Raw genomic sequence first — 15,696 nt, forward strand, 5'->3', positions numbered from 1 at the left:
TGAAACAGAGGAGATCCCCTGAAACTAAGAAGGAAATTCTATGTTGTAAATTGAAATTGACTTTGCTTAGAGTTTATTAATGGTGTACAGTACTTATAAATCTGATTCTATGTTTGTCTGTAGGTGAATCTTGCAACCCCGCACGTTCACATTTCGAAATCACTTGGCAAATTTCAGTGTGAATAGCGTTCACTTTCATGTCCTACTCACAATATTTTACCTCATTTTACAACCTTGAATCTCTGCAGCTGTTGAATTAGTGACATAGTTGTTAAATGAGTCTGGCTTTCCCATTGCCTTTGCTCGTCAGAATGTTGCAAAAGATGATCATATGACCCCAGGTCATGGCAGCCATCATAAATATGAGTCTGTTGCCAAACGTTTTGATCACATGACCATGCGATGCCGCAGTGGTTGTGGGGAAAACGGTCATTAGTCACTTTTCTCAGAGCGGTTGTAACTTCAAACGATCACTAAATTAATTGTTGCAAATTGAGGAGTACATATACTTTTAAATAATTAACAAGTGAATCTTAAACCTCTCCTGGTTTAGAGGCCAATCCCTGGTATCCAAGTTTTGAAGTCTTGGTCACTGAATGCCACTCTTTCTGTTGACCCACCTCGATTAAAATTTCATCCAGAAGCTTTTCAGTTCTATAGAGTATAGAGCAGTGATGGCGAACCTGTGGCATGGGTGCCACAAGTGGCATGCGGAGCCATATCTGCTGGCATGTGAGCCGTTGCCCTAGCTCAGCTCCAATGTGCATGTGTGTGCTGACCCGCTGATTTTTGGCTCTGGGAGGGCGTTTCTGGCTTCCAAAGAGCCTCTGAGGGAAGGGGGTGGGGGTGTTTACCCTCTCCCGGCTCCAGGGAAGCTTTGGAGCCTGGGGAGGGTGAAACACAAGCCTACTGGGCTCAACAGAAGTTGGGAAACAGGTCATTTCCAGTCTCCAGATGGCCTCCCGGAGGGCAGTGAAGCTGTTTCTGTCTTTCCCAGGCATTGAATTATGGGTGTGGGCACTTGCACATGCGCAATAGCATGTACTCACGCTTTTTCGGCACCCAAGAAAAAAAAGGTTCGCCATAGAGTATAGCGTCTAGCGTCTAGAATCTAGAATACAGAATACAGAATACAGAATACAGAATACAGAATGTTTGTTTGTTTGTTTGTTTATTGGATTTTTATGTCGCTTCCCCCCCCCCTTGAGGTTATGTGAAGGTTACCGCAACTGCTGCTACCGGTGCACTGCACAAGGGGCTTCGTTTCTCTTGCGTGCACATGTGCGTATCCCAGTGAAATTTTGCTTCTGTACATGCACAGGAAGTGAAATTTCATGGGGGGGGACATGCCTGTGAGAGAGATTTTGGGAATATTTTTTTTCCTTCTGCATGCGCAGAAGCAAAATCTCGCTGGCAGGAGAAGCGAAGCTGTGCGCGCAGTGCAACTTTTGCTACCAGTGGGCCATCCTTATCCCTACTGGTATCAACCCATTACTGATTATAGAATAGAGTACATAGAATATAGAATATATAGAATATAGAATATACAATATAGAATATAGAATATACAATACAATACAATACAATATGATACAATAGCTTTATTGTCACTTTGAATGTAAACTAATTGGCATACATTAAAAATGAAATTTCACTGCATACAGTTCTTAAAGGGTCACCACCTCCAATTTTACAATATATAAACATGACTAGATCAATAAATAAAAACAACGTTATGTCTATACCAATATATATCCTCCCCCCCCCCACTCTGACAATTGAAAGTTATGTGTGGTTATGATTGTGTAGTATCAATTGTTTTTAAGGTAATGGGTTTTAGTTGCAGTTTTTAAAATTATTAGATTTGTATCTGTGTTGTTTCATTGTTGTTGTGAGCTGCCCTGAGTCGGCATACAAGTCTAATAAATTATTATTATTATTATTATTATTAATATTATTATTATTATTATTATTAATATTAATATTATTATTAATATTATTATCATTATCATTAATATTATTATTATTATTATTTAGACTTCTGTGCCACCCTTATCCTACTGTACTGTATGAAGTACAGTAACTTCATGATCTTGAAAGCTAGTGTATTTTGTGCCTTTTTAATTGACTTATTAAAGATATCCTCCCCCCCTTTTTTTTATAAAGGCTTTGCTACTGTCCATCATGGAATCCTGTGGGAACCAAATTCTCACATCAATTTAAAGAGTTACCCGCCTCCCCCCCCCCCACTTAATTACACTCATCCAACATACCAGTTATTTCATCACATTTGAATCCAGTTTTTATGTTTATTGCTATAAAACGTAAGAGGTGGAGCTCCTCTGCAGCTCTTGTAAGTCTATTGGATAGGAGGATGGATGGGAGTAGTCACTTTCCATTGTCCTTGTGGTGAATGCAGAATAATGAGCAGCTGTGAGAAAAAGCTGTATGTACATTAAGACTCATTTCCATGTCTCCAGTGAGTGTGATTATCCCTCCAAGTGAATCACTTAGCAGGTAGTACTTGCTATTACCAATTTCATCTGTCATTCCGTTGCCTACTCTTAGTGGTCTGAGATTCTCCTTCCAGTCTTCTACATCTCTTCTGAGTCTAAATGTTTTGAATTTTTTAAAAAAAATCTTACGAAGTCTTCGGAGAGGGGCAGCATACAAGTCTAATAAATTATTATTATTATTATTATTATTATTATTATTATTATTAGTTGTTATTATTATTATTAGTTGTTATTATTATTATTAGTTGTTATTATTATTATTAGTTGTTATTATTATTATTAGTTGTTATTGTTGTTGTTTTTTTTTGTTGTTGTTGTTGTTGTTGTTGTTGTTATTATTATTATTATTATTATTATTATTATTATTATTATTATATACAGAGAAACAAGATTACAAGAAACAGTGCAGTCTGTTTATACATGTTTATGGTGCTATCTTAACCAAACCCTCTTGTTTCTTTCTCTTCAGTGATACTCTCCATAAGGGTCTGCAATATTGTCGTAATACACAGAAAGCAGATGGATCCTGGCTAGGGTGAGTTACTTCTCATTGCTACTCGAGTGAATGTAGTTGCACTGTGCCGATAAAATTTTAAAAGATTACTTTCACAAAAGGAAGGCATCTCCTTTGGTTTGTATTCATCCAGTGTTTTGCACAAGTGACACAACCATTAAGACACAATGGGTAAAAACATGTTCAATTATAGTGCTGTGCAACTTGAATCAATTGGAGGGTTGCAGTAAGGAGATCAGGGCCCATTTTGGATGCAAAATTTTGTAGGAGTTGGTGGATTTAAAGATATAAAAGCTTCCCAACTTCCCCCACGGAGGGAGCTGAACCCATCACACTATCTGCAATTTGTTCAAAAAGCATTGATCTTAGTATATTTCCATACTTGATTGCTTCATGAATCTCTCTTCCTTACAGGAGATGGGGTGTGTGTTTCACATATGGCACCTGGTTTGCATTGGAAGCATTTGCGTGTATGGGATACACTTACCGTAATGGGTAAGTAAATTCCTTTCGTAGCAGAACATTAGGCCGCCCTGAGTCCTTTGGGATTGAGCGGCATAGAAGTTGAATAAATAAATAAATGATTGACTGACAGCACCTCCGTTTTTTACTTTGGAATGAGACTGGGAGGGGGACACCTGATTTTATTCTGTTCATTGAAAACTCAGTGCTGACTCCCTAATTTAATTATCTGGGTAGCTATTGGCCCTTCCCCTATTTCATATTTTTATTATGAAACTTTAGAAAAATCTGATTTTAATATAGATAACTATACCAGGCAAGAAATATAAAACTAAACCAACAAAAAAACACACACAAATGTTTTGGTGTGGTGTACACAAACGCTATGGTGAGGAAGAATAACTGTTTAAGAAACAGCACTTTTAAAAGCATGTTACTCTATAATTCCGTTCTTTCATTTCGTTTCCAAATTTGGAGATGATATTGTGAAAGTTTGAAGGTATGAAACAGTGCAATAGGATATAATCATGCAAAAGACAAAGCGATTTCTGAGCATTAACACTTCTGGTTTCTGATTTCCTGCCACTTTCTTTCTCAATATATATAGAGAATATAGAATACAGAATATAGAGTATAGAATACAGAATACAGAATACAGTAGTACCTCGTGATACGAACCCCTCGTCATACGAATTTTTCGAGATACGAACCCAGAGTTCAGAATTTTTTTGCCTCTTCTTATGAACTTTTTTCACCTTACGAACCCGCCATCGCAAATGCCGAACCCGGAAGTTCGGCAAAAGTTCGGCGTTCGGCGTTCGGGTCCGGGAGAATGCCTGGAAGCGCCGCCGTCCAGTTGTCACCTTCGCAGAAGAGTCGTGGAGCTGTTGGGCGGTTGGGAGGCTCAAACGGAGGTGGAGAATCCCAATAGGGAATTCCAGGGGTGGAGCTTTGACATCACGGAGACGTTCTTCCTGGCCGGCTGAAACGTGGACTCCAGGAAGGACATCTTCGTGACGTCAAAGCTCCGCCCCTGGAATTCCCTATTGGGATTCCCCACCTCCGTTTGAACCTCCTGACCAGCCGACAGCTCCATGGCTCTTCTGCGAAGGTGACAGCGGAACCCGAACTTTTGCTGAACCTCCGGGTTCGGCGTTCGTGAGAACGCTGAGAAGTGCCTGGCTGTTTCAAAAGGTGACAGCCGGGCGGCGGCACCCAGCGGAGTGCCGTTTTTGCGATTTTTTTTTGCTTGCACGCATTAAACGGTTTTATATTGTTTACTATGGGAAACATTGTTTCACCTTACAAACTTTTCACCTTACAAACCTCCTCCCAGAACCAACTAAGTTCGTAAGATGAGCTACCACTGCTACTGGTCCTTTCACTAGTAGTTTCTCCTGCTAGTTTTCATCATAGCCTAAATGTGTTGCTTGAAATTCACTTGGATACAACCCAGTCCCATAATGGAACAGATCAAATCGTGGAATCATGTGATTAAGAAGAGACTGTGGAGGTCTTGTAGTCCAACTCCCCCTCCCAAAGGCAGTTATTAACTATATCATTTAAAAAAAGAAAATAAGTATGTGTCATATTTTCCAGACTGGCATGCAGTGAGGTAACCAAGGGTTGTGCCTGGCTGGTCTCCAAACAAATGAAAGATGGCGGTTGGGGAGAAGAATTTGAATCCTACAAGTTTCGCAAATATATTCAGCATACAGTTTCCCAGGTGCACCAAACTGCATGGGCTCTGTTGGGGCTGATGGCTGCTAGGTAAGTACAAAGACATAACAATGTTTCTTTTAAGGAAGGTGGATATAGAGGAAAAGCTAATATACAAGCTAATATACAAGCTAATATATCAAGGAACGCAAATTAGGTCTAGGCAGTAATCCTATTGAATGTTTTAATTTGCCAACCAATTTCCACAAGTTACAAGGAAGTTTCAAATTTTCTTTTCTTTATTTATTTATTTATTTATTTATTAATTATTTAGATTTGTATGCCGCCCCTCTCCGCAGACTCGGGGCGGCTCACAGCAAAATAAAACAATTCATCACAAATCTAAATTGTAGTTTAAAATATTTTGTGTTGGAATGTTACTGCCTCACATTAAAAATGCTGTACAATTTTGTATGGGTAACTGTACAAATTCTGTACAAGAGGAAGGAAGGAAGGTATAGAAGGTAGATGGAAGAGATGAAGAGAGTAGAAGGGGAGTGAGAAAGAGAAATATGAATATAGACTGATAATTTTACCAATATGATAAAGATGTCGAATAGAATAGAGATTGATTAGAAAGATATAATAATATATGTTATGGAAATATTTGTATGTTATTTGCAGTAATATATGTGTGAATATGGAGTTAACAAAAATAAAAATAAAAAACTTGGGGGGGGGGATTCTGTATAATTTGTGGTCTCCAGGAGTGGAGAAAAGAGCTATAAATAACTTACCCAAACCTTTAGAGGATTGTTGTTTTGAAGGAAACATTTTCATCTTGATCTTACTAACTGATTTTAGTTAAAAAAAAATCATTCTAGAAAAAGCAAATAGGACTTTCTGACTTAGTCTCTGCTGTCAGAACTAACCACCATTGTTCCATTTGCTTTGCAGGTATCCCGATGTTCGTGTTTTAGAAAGGGGGATCCAAGTTTTGATTGACAAGCAGCGAGCCATTGGGGACTGGGCTCAGGTGTGTGACTATCTGTTTTTATCCAATCAGGTAGAGCGGGGTGGCTCATATGGTTAAGAGGTTGGAGGTTAGCGGGCCTGCGTTCGAGATCTGAGTGCTGTTGGGGTAGGTGAGTATCCACCATTCACTCCGGCTTCTTTATGGAGATATGAAAGGAGCACCCACAAGCACTCCTCAGACAACAGTGAAGTCACCAATTAACCTTTTCAATCTGGAAGGGCCTTTTAAAAAGGCTCCCTCTGACAAGAACGGGACAAGGCCCAATCAGGTCTTCCAGATGTACAGATGCAAATACCAAGAGACTGATAGAGTTAGCATGTTTTCTTTTTGATGTACAGTGTTCCCTCGATTTCCGCGGGGGATGCGTTCCAAGACTGCCCACGAAAGTCGAATTTCCTCCAAGTAGAGATGCGGAAGTAAATACACCATTTTTGGCTATGGACATTATCACAAGCCATCCCTTAACACTTTAAACCCCCAAATTACCATTTCTCATTCCCTTAACAGGCATTTACTCGCCATTATTACTGATACTCACCATCCAATAAAACACTTAGTGATCCTGATATTTATAAACATAATTATTTATTAATAATTATTATTTTTTTGTTATTTATTTGCAAAAATTATTAGTTTGGCGATGACATATGACGTCATCGGGTGGAAAAAACGTGGTATAGGAAAAAAACTGCGAAGTATTTTTTAATTAATATTTTTTGAAAAACCGTGGTATAGGCAATTCGCGAAGTTTGAACCAGCGAAAATCGAGGGAACACTGTACAGTGATCTCTCGATTAGCGCGGGGGTTACGTTCCAAGACCTCCCGCGCTAATCGATTTCCGCGTTATAGTGGTGCGGAAGTAAAAAACACCATCTACGCATGCACGCCATTTTTTTCATGGCCGCACATGCGCAGATGGTGGAGTTTGCGTGTGGGCGGCGGGGAAGACCAAGGGAAGGTTCCTTCAGCCGCCCAACAGCTGATCTGCTCCGCAGCGCGGAAGCAGCGAGGAGCCGAAGATGGGGTAAAGGCAAAGGGGAAACCCCATCTTCGGCTCCTCGCTGCTGCCGCGCTGCGGAGCAGATCAGGTGTTGGGCGGCTGAAGGAACCTTCCCTTGGTCTTCCCGCCGCCCAGGCAAAGGGGAAACCCCAAGATCGCTTGCCGCTTGCCGTATTGCAGCTTGGAGCCTTGCTTCGCCTCCTTCGCTGCAATACGGCAAGCGGCAAGTGATCTTGGGGTTTCCCCTTTGCCTGGGCGGCGCTGGGGCCATGCGGAGCCGCTCATCTAGGGGGGCGTGGACCGGCAAGGTGCCCTCCGCTCTCTCTCTTTCTCTCCCTGTTACCGGTGTGGTATAAGAGAGAGAAAGAAAGAGAAAGGAGGGCGACTTGCCAGTCCACGCCGCCCTGGATGAGCGGCCCCGCATGGCCCCAGCGCCGGACTCCGCCGTTGCCTCCGCCCTTGTTCGGCTCTGCAGCTGAGAGGCCACGTCCACCCCCTCCTCGGTGTCCCCGGCACCCAGCGTCCCCACGCCGCCTCCACCTCCCGGTAATGCGCCCGACCTCTGCCTCTCTCTTTCTCTCTCATATACCACGCCGGCAACAGGGAGAGAAAGAGAGAGAGAACTAGCGCGGACTTATAGAAACATAGAAACATAGAAGACTGATTATTATTTTGATTATTTTATTATTAATTATTTTTTAATTAATATTTTTTGAAAAACCGCGTTGCAGCGTTTCGCGCTAATCGAGACCGTGCTAATCGAGGGATCACTGTAGTTGCTTCTAGAAAGCTGCTCCCCCACTACTGGTTTAATGCAGCGTCTGTAATGCATGAACATGATAGCAATGTGATAGTGGGCGGGGGGAAAAGCTGCTAATTTTTGATATCCTCTCCCATGCACTAGATCAGTGTTTCCCAACCTTGGCAACTTGAAGTCCAGATATCTTCAAGTTGCCAAGGTTGGGAAACACTGCACTAGATTAGCCCTTTCCCCCAAAGCTTCCTTGGGAGATACCCATCCAAAGGAAAACATGGAAACATTCACATTCCTAGCATAACACCTAAGCCCCAGACAAAGATTAGTGTGATTTGGTAGGTAAGGTGTGTTCCCATGTCCTTCAATCAGCAGCTTTCTTGTAACACAAAGATGGCGACAACCGTGGATTCATTTGCATACATTTGGTTTCGCCATACAAAATTTGGATATCTGCTCTGAGGTGCCAAAATATTTTTCAGACGACCAAATTACACATTACAATTCTAAAACATGGTGGAGTAAATGTTGGCACTACTGTTGGGGTGGGGGGGGGTGATCAGTTGTACTGATTAAGAAAGGTTATACAGTAATACCTCATCTTACGAACTTAATTGGTTCCAGGACGAGGTTCGTAAGGTGAAAAGTTCGTAAGATGAAACAATGTTTCCCATAGGAATCAATGGAAAAGCCAATAATGCGTGCAAGCCGATTAGGAAAATCCAAAACATTAAGGCTTTAAAAAAAAAAAGCTGCCGGCAGACGAAGCTGAGGCGAACGGAGTGGGGGGAGGGAAACCCATGGAGATCCAGAGGGGAGAATGGGGCAGGAAAGAGTGGAGAAAAACGGAGGAAACCCATGGAGATCCAGAGGGGAGAATGGGGCAGGAAAGAGTGGAGAAAAACGGAGGAAACCCATGGAGATCCAGAGGGGAGAATGGGGCAGGAAAGAGTGGAGAAAAACGGAGGAAACCCATGGAGATCCAGAGGGGAGAATGGGGCAGGAAAGAGTGGAGAAAAATGGAGGAAACCCATGGAGATCCAGAGGGGAGAATGGGGCAGGAAAGAGTGGAGAAAAATGGAGGAAACCCATGGAGATCCAGAGGGGAGAATGGGGCAGGAAAGAGTGGAGAAAAACAGAGGAAACCCATGGAGATCCAGAGGGGAGAATGGGGCAGGACAGAGTGGAGAAAAACGGAGGAAACCCATGGAGATCCAGAGGGGAGAATGGGGCAGGACAGAGTGGAGAAAAACGGAGGAAACCCATGGAGATCCAGAGGGGAGAATGGGGCAGGACAGAGTGGAGAAAAACGGAGGAAACCCATGGAGATCCAGAGGGGAGAATGGGGCAGGAAAGAGTGGAGAAAAACGGAGGAAACCCATGGAGATCCAGAGGGGAGAATGGGGCAGGAAAGAGTGGAGAAAAACGGAGGAAACCCATGGAGATCCAGAGGGGAGAATGGGGCAGGAAAGAGTGGAGAAAAACGGAGGAAACCCATGGAGATCCAGAGGGGAGAATGGGGCAGGAAAGAGTGGAGAAAAACGGAGGAAACCCATGGAGATCCAGAGGGGAGAATGGGGCAGGAAAGAGTGGAGAAAAATGGAGGAAACCCATGGAGATCCAGAGGGGAGAATGGGGCAGGAAAGAGTGGAGAAAAACAGAGGAAACCCATGGAGATCCAGAGGGGAGAATGGGGCAGGACAGAGTGGAGAAAAACGGAGGAAACCCATGGAGATCCAGAGGGGAGAATGGGGCAGGACAGGGTGGAGAAAAACGGTGGAAACCCGTGGAGATCCAGAGGGGAGAATGGGGCAGGAAAGAGTGCAGAAAAATGGAGGAAACCCATGGAGATCCAGAGGGGAGAATGGGGCAGGACAGAGTGGAGAAAAACGGAGGAAACCCATGGAGATCCAGAGGGGAGAATGGGGCAGGAAAGAGTGGAGAAAAACGGAGGAAACCCATGGAGATCCAGAGGGGAGAATGGGGCAGGAAAGAGTGGAGAAAAATGGAGGAAATCCATGGAGATCCAGAGGGGAGAATGGGGCAGGAAAGAGTGGAGAAAAATGGAGGAAACCCATGGAGATCTAGAGGGGAGAATGGGGCAGGAAAGAGTGGAGAAAAACGGAGGAAACCCATGGAGATCCAGAGGGGAGAATGGGGCAGGACAGGGTGGAGAAAAACGGAGGAAACCCATGGAGATCCAGAGGGGAGAATGGGGTAGGACAGGGTGGGAAAAAACGGGAGGAACTCAAGTCTGGAGGTGGGGCATCCCAGCAGCCGGCAGCAGGTTCGTAAGGTGAAAAAAGTTCGTAAGAAGAGGCAAAAAAATTCCGAACCCTGGGTTCGTATCTTGAAAAGTTCGTATGACGAGGGGTTCGTATCATGAGGTACCACTGTATATTTTTTCAACACCTTTCTGGTGTCTCTTTTGATTTCTGCTGCGTGAGGAGATTGTTTTGCCTCGTCTAATAGGAAGACTCCCTTGACTCCAAAGAGTTAGAGAACTGAGTCTTTCATCTTATTTAACAGTTAAGTTCTGGACAATCAGTATTGGGTTGCTACCGGTACAGATAATGATGCTAAACTGGTAGCGAAAATTAAACTGCACGCACAGCTTCAGGTGCTGGGCGGATTCGCGCAGGCGCCTCAGCGATATCTTGCTTCTCTGCATGCACAGGAAGCAAATTTCTTATGAGGGGACGCATGCCAATTAATTTTAATTTCCTCAAAAAGGGAATGCCCGATGCAACTGCGTCTTCTCCTATGGGCATCTTTTTGGGAAGATGATGGACAGCCTCGCACCAGAAACCCAAGTGCCTTCCGTCCCCTGTCCTATTGATCTCTTATATCTCCTATACCTTTCGTCTATTCCTATATCTCTTCTTCTATTCTTTCATTGTTATGTTCATTGATACGTTCCTATATCTTGTCTTCTTTTCTTTCTTAGATATATTTTACTATGAGTATATCCTCTATAACCTTCATCATGTATTTTACTATGTGTATACCCACTAAAACCCTCATTGTGTAGTGGACAAAATCAATCAATCAATCAATCAATAAGATTTCAACAATTGTTTGTTTCTCCACATGCACGGAAGCAAAAAAATCGCTGAAATCGCACACACACGTGTGTCGCCTCGCAAGATTTTGCTTCTTGTGCCTGCACAGCAAAATCTTGCGAAGGGACACACGTGCGTGTGAGATTTCAATGATTTTTTTTTGCTTCCGTACATGTGGAGAAACAAACAACTGTTGAAATCTGAAGATCTCACTCGGGCATGCACGCCTGCTCACTAGTCACCTGAATCTGTGAGCACAACACACCAGTAGTGGCGGGAGCCCCAACCCCCGCCTCTGGGCAATGTATGAAAGAAGTTTGTTCTTTGTATTAGTAACGATCACATCCTATTGTTCTGGATTTTATCTTTAATGTGAAACAGTGTTGAAATCCAATTTTTTTCCACACGAGTTCTGTGGGCGTGGCTTGGTGGGTGTGGCAGGGGAGGGATATTGCGAAATCTCCATTCCCTCCCACTCCTGGGGTCAGCCAGAGGTGACATTTGCTGGTTCTCTGAACTACTAAAAATTTACGCTATTGGTTCTCTAGGACCTGTCAGTGTCGCGGTTTGTGAGTGATTAAAGTCCGTTAGAACCTTAACCCCACGGAGGCGATAGATAGAAGCCTTATTCATTTGTTCAAAAACAAGATTTCTTTATTATAAAAACAGAAATAAAACATGTCTCGAGGGACAACATAACAAATACGTCTTACATGATGGAGGATAGAAAAGAGAAAGGAGAATGATGGGAAGAAGAAGGAAGTGATGTTAGATTTGGCAGGATATTACATCATAATAGGAGGGTCTAAGTAAGGCGCACACAGTTAACTCTTTAATTACTAAATGTCTATGGGGGCTGGCAAATATTCAGCGTGACAGTCAGAACCTGTTGGATTTCACCCCTGAGTAAAAGCTTTAAAGCATAAGCAGGCTTTTCAGGACAATTCTTTCTTGCCTCTTCTTAGGAAGACATTGTTACCGGATTCTACAAAGCTGGCACTCTCCATTATACAGCCTACCGCAACATCTTCCCTATTTTAGCATTGGCTCGTTTTACTCACCTTCATCCTGATGTTGCTGGGCAACATCTAAAGAATGAGCCAAGAACTTCCACGGAGGGCCAGGCAATGAAACCTTAAATAAGATGCATCAACGTTCCAGGAAAAGACAGCTTTGCCCTTTACATCATCATGTCCCATCAACTAGAAAATGTCGCTTGGCAGGACTTAGGTGAAGGGCCTTCTCTGTAGGGGCCCTGACCCTCTGGAACCAGCTCTCCCCAGAGATTTTACTATCCCCATCCACCTTGCCTTCCGCAAGAGTCTAAAGACTCATTTGGGCTGCCAGGCTTGGGGCTATTAACTGCTTGCCTCCAGCCATTGAATGAAAGGGATGCTTGTTGTTTAAATGGGAGTCACTGATTTTTAAATGTTTTTAGACCAATTAGTTTTTAAATTTAATTGGATTTCAGAAGTTTTTATTGTCTTTTATATGTTGTAAGCCGCCCCGAATCCTCGGAGAGGGGCGGCATATAAATCCAATTAATAAATAAAATAAATCATAATAAGTATTCATATTTTACAATATTTTTTTTGCAAGCATCATTGTCTCATTGCTGTCATGTTAAGTAATAAGGAGAGCCAAATAGTAGCACTTGTTTTATTCCAGCTGAAAATGGCTTTTTGAATTAAGTATGACTTTTAGAAATTATGCTATGTGATTTATAGCATATTGAATATTTAATTTAATTTGGAGAGTGACACACACACAAAGATGAAGGTGAGATGGGTGAGATACTTCAGGTCTTGCATAACCTGCATAGCTTACTCTTTGTAAGTTGCCCAGAATTGCCTTATTGGGGGAAGGGTGGCATATACATTTAATAATAATGATGATAATAGTTTTTGTATTGAACAGCTGATTCAGACATTATCTATGGGGAAGGGTGTTTTCCATGTTCAAAAAACTATAGCTTGCATTTGAAAAATATTTGTTATGTGTGTTTATGTATATAATTAAACATTAAATGGAGATAGCTTAAAGGTGTAATGAGTGATACATTTTTCACCTAAGTTCAGACCAAAAGAGGGTGGTTGTATCATTTGTGCTGGCCATGAGATCTTTTGCTCCAGAAATGTTTATAGTCATAGAGAGGTTTATATGCTGCAATTGTCATATTCTGATATTAGAATGAAGGTCATGGAATTTTCTTTTGACTTGACATGCAGGAATTAGTTTTGAATAAAATTAAAATGTTTACAACCATCATTTTATGTACGCTGAGAGCATACGCACCAAGGCAAATTCCTTGTGTGTCCAATCACACTTGGCCAATAAAATTCTATTCTATTCTATTCTATTCTATTTTCTTCCGATAAATGCATTCTAATTTAAGGCATATGACAGTGAAGTTTTATTTATTTATTATTTATTTTTTATTTATTTATTACTTAGATTTGTATGCCGCCCCTCTCCGAAGACTCGGGGCGGCTCACAACATGTAAAAACAAATCATAAGCAATCAGACAAATTTAAATATTTAAATATTTAAAAAACCCCATATGCTAACAGTCACACACACAGACATACCATGCATAAATTAAACGTGCCCAGGGGGAGATGTTTCAGTTCCCCCATGCCTGACGGCAAAGGTGGGTTTTAAGGAGTTTACGGAAGGCAGGAAGAGTAGGGGCAGTTCTAATCTCTGGGGGGAGTTGGTTCCAGAGGGCCGGGGCCGCCACAGAGAAGGCTCTTCCCCTGGGGCCCGCCAACCGACATTGTTTAGTTGACGGGACCCGGAGAAGGCCCACTCTGTGGGACCTAATCGGTCGCTGGGATTCGTGCGGCAGGAGGCGGTCTCGGAGATATTCTGGTCCGATGCCATGAAGGGCTTTAAAGGTCATAACCAACACTTTGAATTGTGACCGGAAATTGATCGGCAACCAATGCAGACTGCGGAGTGATGGTGAAACATGGGCATACCTAGGTAGGCCCATGACTGCTCTCGCAGCTGCATTTTGCATGATCTGAAGTTTCCGAACACTTTTCAAAGGTAGCCCCATGTAGAGAGCATTACAGTAGTCGAACCTCGAGGTGATGAGGGCATGAGTGACTGTGAGCAATGAGTCCCGGTCCAGATAGGGCCGCAACTGGTGCACCAGGCGAACCTGGGCAAACGCCCCCCTCGCCACAGCTGAAAGATGTTGTTCTAATGTGAGCTGTGGATCGAGGAGGACGCCCAAGTTGCGGACCCTCTCTGAGGGGGTCAATAATTCCCCCCCCAGGGTGATGGACGGACAGATGGGATTGTCCTTGGGAGGCAGAACCCACAGCCACTCCGTCTTATCCGGGTTGAGCTTGAGTCTGTTGACACCCATCCAGGCCCCAACAGCCTCCAGGCACCGGCACATCACTTCCACCGCTTCGTTGACTGGGCATGGGGTGGAGATGTAAAGCTGGGTATCATCCGCATATTGATGATACCTCACCCCATGTCCTTGGATGATCTCGCCCAGCGGTTTCATGTAGATGTTGAATAGCAGGGGGGAGAGGACCGACCCCTGAGGCACCCCACAAGGGAGAAACCTAGGAGTCGACCTCTGGCCCCCCACTAACACCGACTGCGACCGGCCAGAGAGGTAGGAGGAGAACCACTGAAGGACAGTGCCTCCCACTCCCAGCCCCTCCAGCCGGTGCAGAAGGATACCATGGTCGATGGTATCGAAAGCCGCTGAGAGGTCAAGGAGCACCAGGATAGAGGATAAACCCCTGTCCCGGGCCCGCCAGAGATCATCCATCAACGCGACGAAAGCGGTTTCCATGCTGTAACCGGCCCTGAAACCCGACTGCTGGGGACCTAGATAATCGGCTTCTTCCAAGGACCGCTGGAGCTGGAGTGCCACCACCTTCTCGACAACCTTCCCCATAAAGGGAAGGTTGGAGACTGGACGATAGTTGTTAAGTACGGCTGGGTCCAGGGAGGGCTTCTTGAGGAGGGGGCGCACAAGCGCTTCTTTATAGAGTGATGGAAAAACTCCCCTCCCCAAGGAAGCGTTGGTAATCTCCTGGGCCCAGCTCCGTGTCACCTCCCTGCTGGCCGAAACCAACCAGGAGGGACACGGATCCAGTAAACAGGTGGCGGAACTCACAGCTCCGATGGCCTTGTCCACTTCATCAGGTGTCACCAGATCAAACTCTTCCCAGACAGGTGGACAAGTACGTGCCCCAGTCACCTCGACTGACTCGTTGTCAGTCGACTCTGTTTTACAATTGGAGTCGAGGTCGGCTCGGATCCGAGCGACTTTATCAGCAAAAAACGTGTTAAAGTCCTCGGCACTACTCTGTAAGGGCTCCCCAACTCCCCCCTGGTTAAGAAGGGAGCGGGTCACCCTAAACAGAGCGGCCGGGCGGGATTCCGCTGATGCAATCAAGGCGGCATGGTACGCGCATCTTGCCGCCTTGAGCGCCACTTTGTAAGTCTTAATAAAAGCTCTTACAAGTGTTCGGTCGGATTCAGACCTACTCTTCCTCCATCGCTTCTCTAGACGTCTCTTCTGGCGTTTCAACTCCCGGAGCTCCTTGTTGAACCATGGAGCTCTACGGGGCCTAGCACCTCGGAGAGGTCGCAAAGGCGCAATCCGGTCAAGAGCCTCCGCTGCGGCCTTGTTCCAGGCTTCCGCAAGAGACTCTGCC

At 44.1% G+C, this 15,696-nt stretch overlaps 1 protein-coding gene across 1 annotated transcript in view; it reads left to right on the plus strand.

Moving 5' to 3' along the window:
• LOC139164172 (lanosterol synthase-like) overlaps positions 1–13,046 on the plus strand; it is a 42,490-nt gene extending 29,444 nt beyond the window's left edge. The window contains exons 18-22 of the mRNA XM_070745930.1: positions 2,986–3,051; positions 3,445–3,525; positions 5,092–5,262; positions 6,109–6,187; positions 11,970–13,046. Of these exons, the coding sequence (XP_070602031.1) occupies positions 2,986–3,051; positions 3,445–3,525; positions 5,092–5,262; positions 6,109–6,187; positions 11,970–12,143 (571 nt within the window). The 3' untranslated portion in view covers positions 12,144–13,046. The remainder of the gene's footprint in view (positions 1–2,985; positions 3,052–3,444; positions 3,526–5,091; positions 5,263–6,108; positions 6,188–11,969) is intronic.
• The last annotated feature ends 2,650 nt before the right edge of the window (positions 13,047–15,696 follow it).

The sequence above is a fragment of the Erythrolamprus reginae genome, chromosome 3 (genome assembly GCF_031021105.1).
Source record: "Erythrolamprus reginae isolate rEryReg1 chromosome 3, rEryReg1.hap1, whole genome shotgun sequence".
Lineage (NCBI taxonomy): Eukaryota > Metazoa > Chordata > Lepidosauria > Squamata > Dipsadidae > Erythrolamprus > Erythrolamprus reginae.